This window comes from Buceros rhinoceros, unplaced genomic scaffold, assembly GCF_000710305.1.
Source record: "Buceros rhinoceros silvestris isolate BGI_N320 unplaced genomic scaffold, ASM71030v1 scaffold17188, whole genome shotgun sequence".
In the NCBI taxonomy this organism is placed as follows: Eukaryota; Metazoa; Chordata; class Aves; order Bucerotiformes; family Bucerotidae; genus Buceros; species Buceros rhinoceros.
In genome coordinates, this window is record NW_010428772.1 from 38,408 (window position 1) to 48,758 (window position 10,351).

General features: G+C 43.4%; 1 protein-coding gene across 1 annotated transcript in view; it reads left to right on the forward strand.

The window, feature by feature from the left end:
* Nucleotides 1-10,351, forward strand: part of INPP5A (inositol polyphosphate-5-phosphatase, 40kDa) — a gene marked incomplete at its 5' end in the record, with an annotated part of 101,165 nt that overhangs the window by 30,440 nt on the left and 60,374 nt on the right. Inside the window, one exon of the mRNA XM_010142409.1 lies at nt 988-1,072. Coding sequence (XP_010140711.1) covers nt 988-1,072 — 85 coding nt within the window. The remainder of the gene's footprint in view (nt 1-987; nt 1,073-10,351) is intronic.

Consider the following 10,351-nt stretch of genomic DNA (forward strand, 5'->3'; position numbering starts at 1 on the left):
CTGCTTGACCGGTGTGGGGGTCGGTGCGTGTTCTCTGTACCTGTAGCAGTTACGTTTCAGGTGTTTTATACTTTCCTCAGCTACTGATAGGAAATTAATTGTATCGATTCTTGTTGTGAAATAAAGCATGACTCAGTGGATTTCCAAGTGCCAAGATCTCTGGAAGCATGTAGAATTGCACTTTGTTGGGAATACCAGGCAATCGATGGTAATAATGGATAAGCTAATAACAGTATAACAATTTTTGAAAATACGAGATTTGAAAGATGAGCAGTAATGCATTATCTCCCTGTTTAGTACTGAGCAAAGGCTTGAGAAAAAAGTCACTCTTCACATCCGGAAGGATCACCTTTCAGGTGTTAGCTACAACCTCAGGAAAAATCTGCTTTGAACAAAAGAAACAACAGCCTTTAGAGCTAGAACTGAGCCAGGGAAAACCTCATGCATCGGTCTCTTCTCAGCTGTGACAATGAATGTTTGGCCCTAACATGTCACTTCTGATGTAGTTCTTAGAGTACTAACGAACAGTGCGATCACAGTCTTACACGTAAGGGAACTCAGGGGCAGACATATTCTCAACTCGCCACTAACTTGTGTTCCCGATTCTTGGCTGCTCAGCCCAAAGCCATATACTTAAACTTGCAAAGGTGTGGAGGGCCTCCATGACGCCCTTGAAATTCCTGTGATGCCCAAGCGCTGGTTCTGCCGTATTTGTACTAACTGCTGCAAACTCATGTTCCTCCAAATTGCTCTTTCAGCCGATCAGGGGAAGTAAATGCATTGTTTTACTGCGGTTGGAGACAGAATTGCCTAACGAAAGAAAATCAACCCAAAAACACGGTTATTATATTGTTCCAGTATTAACTGGTAGTTTTGATCATTTCGATAATCATTTCTGAGATTGTGCTTAGAAGATATATGTATTTGTGTGTCCTTGCATATACAAAAAGCTGAATGACAGGTTTGTTTTGTTTTGTTTTTTTCCAGAATTATAGATCAGCGGTTTGAGAAAGTTTCGTATTTTGTCTTTGGAGATTTCAACTTTAGACTGGATGCCAAAGCAGTAGTAGAGGTAGGACTTCACTTCTATTTTTCTTCTGTTGTAGACCCTACCAAGTTTTCTTTTGCTTTTTTTTTTTTCCTATGGAAAAGCTAAAAGTGACTTAACAAACTAATCCTAATACTGATGTCAGACTTGGCTAAGAATACTTTTAACAGGAGCGTCCGACGGGTAACTGAAAATCACTGTTGTGACTCTGCTGAAGCAGTGAACTCAAGCAGCCATTCACCCATGGACATGCTGCCTTTCTCCTCAGGAGTGGTTGTGAAATGAGTGTTGGCCACAGATGCCGGTGGCCTGCAGAGTCCATGTCACCAGTTCGTGGTCCTGTGGAAAGGAGAAAATGCGGGTCCCAATCTAAGATGAGACCTGGAGTCTTCAGAGGGCCTGCAGGAGTCTCTTCCTTTGGTGGGCATGCGATTCCTGGTTTGAAACCTCTGTGGGCTTCAGCTCCGGACACCACATTTCTGTTGTGTTTGTGACTTTCGCCTAATGTTTATAGCTCACAGTGAACCTCGCAATCATTTACTGCAAGCAGAGTCAGTGCTGGTTTATATTTCTACTCTGCGAGGCGGAAAAAGAGAGACATTTCCTAAATGTCTGTAATAGAACTCCACAGTTTAAAAATTCAAGCAGACATCTGTGCAGACCTTTGTGACAGCAGCATCCCAGTGCGGGAGACTGGTATGAAGCCACAGAGAATGCAGTAAACCTTTTTCATTGTGAGTTGAGATCACTTAACTTCCCTGCTGAAGCTCAGCTCCAGGTAACGTAGGGTCAGAAATAATATCCAGGTTGAAAACCAATTTAATCTCGTAGTTTTCCCACTTTAATTCTCAGAGGTTCTGCACTGTCTTTTTGGTGTCCTTGAGGACAGGCATGTATCTTCTAAACGAAAAGGTTTGGTTTGGTAAAGCAAGCAGCAGGAAGTAAGCGGCCTGTGTGTCACAGGCTGTACCTCTCATACTGGTGTGGTGCAATTCTCCTTCCTTGCGTGGTGATCAGTCCTTCATCTGCTGAAAAACAGCAGTTTGACAATACAGCACTACACGTGTAGCTAAGAACTTCCTTCCCGGAGTCCTGTGTACATGGCAGTCATTTAACCAACAAATTTAAACTTGATAGAAATTAAACGAGTCACTGATTCAGAATTTGCAGCTTCATACTGTATATGTTAAGGACTAAATGCTGCTCTGCAACACTGTGGTTACCATCGTTGTCATCGATGTTTGTAGATTACTTGGGTTTGAGATGTTATGCCTGTTTGGTTTTTATTCACCAGTGGTGCAGTGGTATTATTGAGATGCTCCTGTGTGAGCCCACCCCCACTGAGAATTACCTCCTGCACCCAGTGCTGATGAAGGTAGCTGTCACTTCTTCCTGACTTACAAACTGCCAGCACCCGCAGGACTGGGACTGCAGAGACTGCTTTCCTCAGTGCCTTCGGTGCGTTCCAAAGCGATGCGCTCCTAGCAAAGTGAAGTCTCTAGCCAGAGATGGCGCATACTGAGCAACCTGCACAACAGGCAGTGAGAGCACAGGTGATTCTTAGTCCTGGCACAATACTTCTCATCTTACCAGTGCTCCACCAGTGTCAATTAATGTTGTTGCATATGAGCACACAAGCTGTAATTTGAAGATGAATCAAATTCATTTACCCATTCTTTCCAGATAAAGCACACACGTAGGTAAGTGTAAAAAGCGTCAGAATAGCATTTTCTGTTGCTTTTTTTGAGAAGTAGCATACCCCATTAACCAGAACTTTGCAACGTTAATTAAACATAATTAAAGTTGCTCTAGAAACTTCCACTTGTAATTTATGTACGCACAGTTGAAGCCGTATTAAGTTTGTTTTGTAGTCCTCTGCGTTTGGTACCGTTTATAAACCGATCTGTCAGAAGACCCAAAAGGTGTAAGAAATGGTTATCTTGTGGTTTATTGTGCGGGTTGTCTCTGTTGACTACAACAGGGACACTGCAGGAAGTGCGTCCTAACAGCATCCTAACCTGCTGTCGTGAGTGAACCGACAGTAAGCATGCAGCGCCCTGTTCTGACTGTGACAGAGTCTGGCCTTCTCGGAGACAGAGCAGCTTCTAAAGTATAATTTGGGAGGGCAGAGTTACAGGGCACCTCTAGAAGGAATTATTCTAGGCAATACCTAATGGTTTGATTGTTCCTTGGGTAAAGTTCAGGGGTGTTTTGGAGTGACCTTTACAGAGAGGGTTGCTAAGCCTTGGAACAGGCTGCCCAGGGAGGTGGTAGAGTCTCCATCCCTGGAAGTGTTGAAAAGCCATGTGGATGTGGTGCTGAGGGACATGGTTTAGGGACCCTGGCAGTGCAGGGTCATTTGAACTCAGTGATCTTAAAGGTCTCTTCCAACCAGGTGATTCTGAGATTCTGTGGTTGTGTATCAAATACGTGAGATCCAATCCCAGATCACTTCACAAACTAGCTGATAAATGGTGTTCCTCAACTGTGGCGATTTCCAAAGCTGGTAGTGGCAGAAGAGGAACAAAAGGTGAATTTCTAGTGCTTGGTGCCAGCCAAAGTGTTGGCCTGGGCTCCTGTAGGAACCATACACTCCAAAAAAAATCCCCGTCCCTTCTGGCATTTCCAGCATGTGCCTGTGCAGTATGTTAACCATTCCTTCAACTGTTCAGCAGTGCAGACAGTACGAGGAATTTTAAGGGTTAATCCATTGACCTGTCATCTTTGTATATATTACTAAATTTATCTCTGCTTTTCTTGCTGACCTTTTGAATTCCCTCTTGAGACCACGACGTGCTGAAGACTTGGACACTAAGAGACTATGAGCAATACATGTTTTGTGGAAACGCAGGCTGTGCTTATACCAAACACAAAGAATAAAGTGTATTTCTAACGGATTTCTCAATTAAGCCATTGAAAGGGAAAATCTGAGAGCATTTTCACATGTGGAGGCCAGACATTGAAGTGCAGTTTGCTAAATCAGATGCCAAAAATGTTGTCCTTATTAATTCATAATTAATAGACAATAAATCATTAATATATAATTTGTTAAACATTTTATGGGAACCGTGATCTAAAGTCATATTGATTTCCTTGCTAGGAAAATCTGCTTTACTGTTGTTGGAGTAATCCGGGGGTTGATCAATAAAACAGGTAAAGGCTTCTGGCAATTCTGAGATCCATGTGTGCATTAACAAGTGCATTGTCCGGAGGGATAAACTGGCAAGAAAGAAATAGGATGTCTGTAGCATAACAAGCACAGCAAATACAATTGGTTTACAGTAGATTTAAATCATAGTTGGAGCATGATTCCTTCCTTGGCATGATGATGTTCAGAGAAATACCTGTGGGTCCTCCGTTCAAAGCATGTTAAAGTTGTCCTCAGCCTGCTCAATGATAAGGTTCCATTTTAGTCCAGTTTTCTTGGCCAATGTGTCATTCAAAATACAGGGAGCACGAGAGGACCAATTACTGCAAGTTTCTTCCCAAGACTCAGACATCTGTGTGCTCTGGGTGAGTGCCAGGCGTTGAGGACATCAGGGTCTCGGCCAGTGTTGCCCCATCTTGGCTGTGGCTGTGAGATCTCCTAAGGTGTGTCCTCTCCTTGGGAGAGGCTAAAACCCAGCTACTGTGTACCTGAAAAGAAACACAGGCAGGGTAAACGCTGCTACACCTTAATTACAAACATTCAGTGCTGCTGTAGTGACAAGCTTCAGAAGTTTGTCCTGTAGCTAAGTTCCACCGCTCTGGCTGTGGAACCACATCAACCACATCAGCAGGCTGGAGGGTAACTCCTCACGTCGTTACTTCCATTACTTTGTTACCTGCACTCCTAATCTGTGGCTCAACCCAGTGGTCTCTGTACTGCTCTGTGGCAGTTTGAATGCTGGAGGTCAGGGTTTTGCTCGTTACCCTGCTAATGAGAGCTGCCCCGGCTGTGCCAGCCCGGGCGGCACAAGGAGGCTGCCAGTGGGGTGCGGAACTGTGGAGGGGACCGGGGCTGCCACCCTGCCCTGGCTGAGCTCACCCTGGAGAGCTGGGGCCGAGTTTTAGGGGATCTAGCACTGACTTGACTTGCTCCTGTCAATGCCTGTTTGGTTTTCCATGGGGTTTTCTCAGATGGGTGCAGACAGGGAGCTGTGGGGCAAGAAAAGGGGAGTGCTCTGGTCTGTCTGCTGCGTTCAGCTTCCGAACACCTCCCTGACTGGTGGGAGATGCCTTTCGCCTGAACAGCACACCTCTGGGCTAACATCCCAGCAGATTTGTACTGGCCGGGTGTATTGCTGAGGTACCACAAGTGAATCTTCCTGCTGTGTGTGCTGAGTCCACTCCTCATCTGCTCTGGTGGCGTCTTCGGGGGCCTGGTCCCAAAGCACCACTGTTCTGTCACTGTAAAACAGCCAGAAAGTCTCCTGTTAGCAGTCAGGCCTCTTAGAAGCACCACCTTCTTGGCGATCCATCGAAGACCCATTCGGGCCAGCAAATGACAGACCTTTGGCCCTGCTGCTGGTGACACGTCTTGCTGGCGTTGCATTCCTCCAGCACTCAACACCTTCAGTTCGTCATCCTTCGTGCTGGAAGTGTTTCCAACAGTAAACCTCCTAAGTGGGAAATGCACTCAGTAAGGCAGCACGGACCGAGGGAAGATTTACGTTTCCTCACGTTTTGATCATTTTAAGGTAGGCTCAAAGACCTTTATTCTTTTTCCGATAGTCAGCTACATTCAGTCAATCCTACATACTCAAATCTGGACGAGTATTTTGCTGCTGTTTAAATTCAAAGATTCGCCTACTGATTTTTTTTTTTTAATGCTAGATTTTGGGGGTGGTACAGCATTCTGATTACGTGCCCACAGCTTCCAGGTATCTTCCAGCACATCTGTTCCCAGCATGTTCTGGAAGTGTTGGCAAGATATACAAGATTTCTGTGAACTTTTATATTAGTTTAGCTGTGGATTCTAGTATGTATCAACTTCTCTGCAGTGTCTCTGGTACAGGCATTGTCACAGTATTTCATAGAAATAAGAATTCGTGATGTTTCTTTGTGTAAAAGAGGTTCTCCTGTAGTTTTTCCAGATGTTCTGCTCTCCCTGTGTTTTAAAGATAATGCGGATAGATCACAGTAAACTTTGCGGTTATCAGAAACATGTTGCAAATTTATAGTAGCATCACAAAGCTGATTTTTCTGTTTCTGGAAAATTATCTTCTAAAACTGAATTGAGAAGAGATTTGATGAGGTGACTTGAAAGAAATCTGCAGCAGCAGTGAGGTGCACTGTAGGCTAAAGTTGAATATTACAAAAATTTATTATGAGTTTAGTGTTTTGGTTCTTCAAAAAATGTGATAGGGTATGTGCTTTGAGGTTCTGAAATTAAACAAGACTAGCTGACTATCAGCTCAATAAAACGAGGATGTTGAAATCTCTGAAGCACATTAAGGGTAAGAAGGGAACTGAAGTTTGTGGAGAGGTAAATGAGGGGTTTTGTTAAAAGAACTGAGGAGGACCGTTCTTATTTGATATAAAAAATTAAAGAAGTGAAGTTACTGTGAGTGAACATATGGAAGAAGTAAATTAAATTATTTAAATTGAAGCAACTTGTTAGCTTCTAATATTTTCTGTAAACTCTACAATCGCTGGTGTAAATGCAAAAGCAGAATCGGTCCCATAAATCTCTCCATGCCCCCTCATTCACATGGATCTATGGAAGTGCAAGTGGGAGGGTCGTGACCCCCGTCAGTAAATTTGTAGGGCTGCCTACGCACTGGCGCCCCGTGCGGGCTGTCATTTTGTGTCTTTAACATGCAGAGGTGCCCTTTCCCCTCCGTTTGTTAGAGCAGATGTTTAAAAAAGAGAGAGCTCCCCTTCTCACTCCAGCACTGTGCTGGAGCTTGGTGGGTCAGGAGCTGCCTCCTCGCACAGTCTCCCTGCCCCAGCCCAGAGCATCAGAGCTTGCAGTGCTGGCTGTGGCCATCAGTAGAAAGATTTCTCCTATTCCTTTTATCTCAGTGAATCAGTTTGCCAGTCTTGCTTTATTTAAATCCCTATTCAAGTGTAGGTGGGTCTGGACCAAGGAGGACCATGTTTACTGTCAGCTGGCCACAGTAACAGTCTATAGTAATCTTTGAGGTTTACTGTATATTTTCATATTTTTTAAAAAAATTAGTTATCCACTGAAACTCTTCTATAATTCTTCCTCATCCTATTTGTCCCTCTTAGGAAAATACAGTCAGGCTTAGTAAACTGGGCTTATTTTGACGGGTTTGGAGTAAAAACCCATTTCTGGCCGAGACTGCTGATTCAAATGTCTCTTAAAGATCCTGGCACTTCCAAGACAAGAAGGATAATTGTGTGCTCCTCCATTCCAAGAACGGAACTGAGGAATATAAAGTTCTAGATGCAACCACAGGTGTTTAGGAGAAGGTCACGTTAATCACAAAAACTATTTGATCAAGGTAAACCATAACCTTCACTTGTATCCAGAAAAAAAGGGTTTTCATTTTTCCCCCACTGAGGGATGTCTTGTTAGGGTTGATAGGAACTTGGTAAGCTGGAGAGGGATAAAGTCTTTATACGTGAACATTTATAAAGGTAGAAACAGAAATGCTGTTCTGGGCTTCCAGTCATTTGGGCCTACGGAAAGCATTCAGGCTCCGTCTGCAGAATAAGTAGCAAAGTGCTCGTCTTAAAACCAGGGGTTCATGCCTGCGCTATCTGCTTAACGGGTTACGTTCCACCAGGATATTTCCTTTCTACGCTTCTGCCAAGCAGCCCTTTGATAAGCCATAACTGCCATTGCTGATTGAGTGTTTTTTAAAAGGTAATAACTACTCATAACGAAGTTGCATATCTAGCTCCACCATCCACTCACGTTGTGCCTCTTTGCCACTCCTGGCCATTCAACTCTATATTATCCAGTAAAATACGAGCGACTTCATTCTAGCATGACTTTTTAGTTCCTACCGTAGTGCTGATGCTACAATGAATCACATAATGTTCATTTGCTCGTACTGTCTTGGCGCAGTATGGTCTGTCATTTTGAGGACAGTGGTGGCGTCGTATCTCTTCCTCAAGCGTCCTCATGCCAGCAAAAGCTCCAGGAGCGCTCCCTGTCACTGCCACAATGTGTTTGTCTGCAAAACACGGGCCTCTTCCCATAAGACACCACTCTCTCTTGAATAAACATCTTTTGTTCAAAAAAATGCTGACGAACTATTTTTTATGTCTAAGTAATTGGTTTAGATCTTACTCAAATCTGTGAAATATTGTGACTGGTTTAATTACGGTGCTCTGTGTTCTGAGCAGTAACTAGGATCTTCGCGAACTCCAGCCAACACACCACCCGTTAGTAACTGTGGTCAAACAGGTTAGCACTGATCTGAGATGAGGGACATGTCTTTTGGCTGACTGCTGCATTGAAGAAGAGCTTATTGTGGTGAGCGAGAGAAGAGCAGACCCTCTCCTGTAGCTTTTACAGCAGGACAAGATAAAGAGACACAGGTATGCAAATGCTGCCACAAGCAGACCCCTGCTTATGAGAGCAGCAAATTAATTAAAGCTTGTCTGAATGTTGGCCGAACCAGGACTGCTGAAACCTCGTTCTGTCCTATTAAATCTTTACATAGTTAGGAAGAAACGCTGCTACCACAGTGCTACAAATGATACAAAAGAGCCCTTTTTTACACGTATGAAAGGAATTGTTCATTCTTTCTCGTGTTCTGCAATCAATGTGGTTTTTTTCTTCTCCATAGTGGCTGGTGGTTTAAAGCTATAATAGGGTTCCCTTCTTCCTTCAGTAAAGTGATATTAAGCGCTCCTTGTAAAAGAAAAATACACGGCTTTCTTTCTGAGATAAACCTGCATGTCGTGCAATAAATTACTCTTAATAGCTTACAAGCTTCAGATCGTGTTTTCATTCCAGTTAGAAATGTGCGTAAGGTCCTGGATTGGTTTTATCTCCTCAAATAGTTCATTATAAATAACTTTGTCTCATAAAGATTTTAACTCTCTTCACAAGCTAAACTGATTCTAGGATATATTGGAAACGAAATCCTGTGTAAAATGAAAATGTAATAAAGATTTATTAAATTAAAATGCATAAAACTTCAGGTCTAATAACGACAGTTTTATTAATGAATGTAAATTGCAGCAACCCATCTGAGGCACCTGCTAAATGTTCTTTATAAATTACTCCCATAGACATTGTGATGAGTTTCATATTGTAGCCAGACTTATAAAAGCATGCAGATTGCTTCCCCAAGGGACTGTATATTTACTTAACAGTGTAGTTAATTGCAATTATTTATTTCCCAGTGATTGCAAATGGCTTCTGCATTAAAGATATATGTGGCTATTAGGAATTATTCGATTACCTCTCTTTTTCTCAGTAGTCTAAGTCAAACCTGAGCTCAGATTCCCAGAGGTAAGTCAGTGTATAATTAAGTGTATTAACTCAATGTGTTCCTTAGCTTTCTGCTGGGGCCGCAGCTCCATAGGCGGAAGTCCTCTCAGCAGAGCTGGCTTGAGAAATACTGATTACCCGTCCCTGCAGCTGATTTTTTGACATCTTCTGTTCCATACTGATGCTGCCACGCTTATTGGCAAGATTCATAGGAGGTTAATTAAATCCATCTTCAAAACAACGAGGGGCCAATGAGCCATATCCTCGTTGCAATAGTAAATTAAATGATGCAATTGTTTCTACTTCCATCATGGATAAGGGGAGAGATGAGTGAATGAATTGTTCTCTGGCTGCCTCCTCTGGGACCCTGGAGGGTCTCGTAGCATGTGGTCGTAAACCTGCTTTTAATTTGTGGCTACAGGAGAAGATGACACTGTTATCAGCATGCAGAGGTCTCGCACAGCACCACGATGTGAAAGATGACACGGTTTAAAAATGAAAAGGAACTCTATTCATGGTAGGGCTTTGCTGCTCCTCCTGTTTCAGATGCAAATTAATACAAACACAGTTACAGAGCAGAACAGAAAAGATGATCCGTTGATCAAATTTGGCACTGCTTGGGCTGTAATTAAAACGTACACAAATTAAATACAATTATCTCGTGCTTTCTAATAGGGCTGAGCGTCGTTAAACTAATTAATAATGCAGTCTATAAGCTGGGCTCTGCTGCTGTGATTGTTCAGAGAGTATGTTTTATGCCTTGCGTGGCAGCCGCGGGCAGCTGGGAGGCTCAGCTGGCACCGGCTGATGACGGGTGACAGCGGTACCAGCAGCGCCCGTCTCCAAGCCACCCGGGCCAGGGCCGGCCACTGACACACCTGCAATACATCACCCAGATCAAAGCA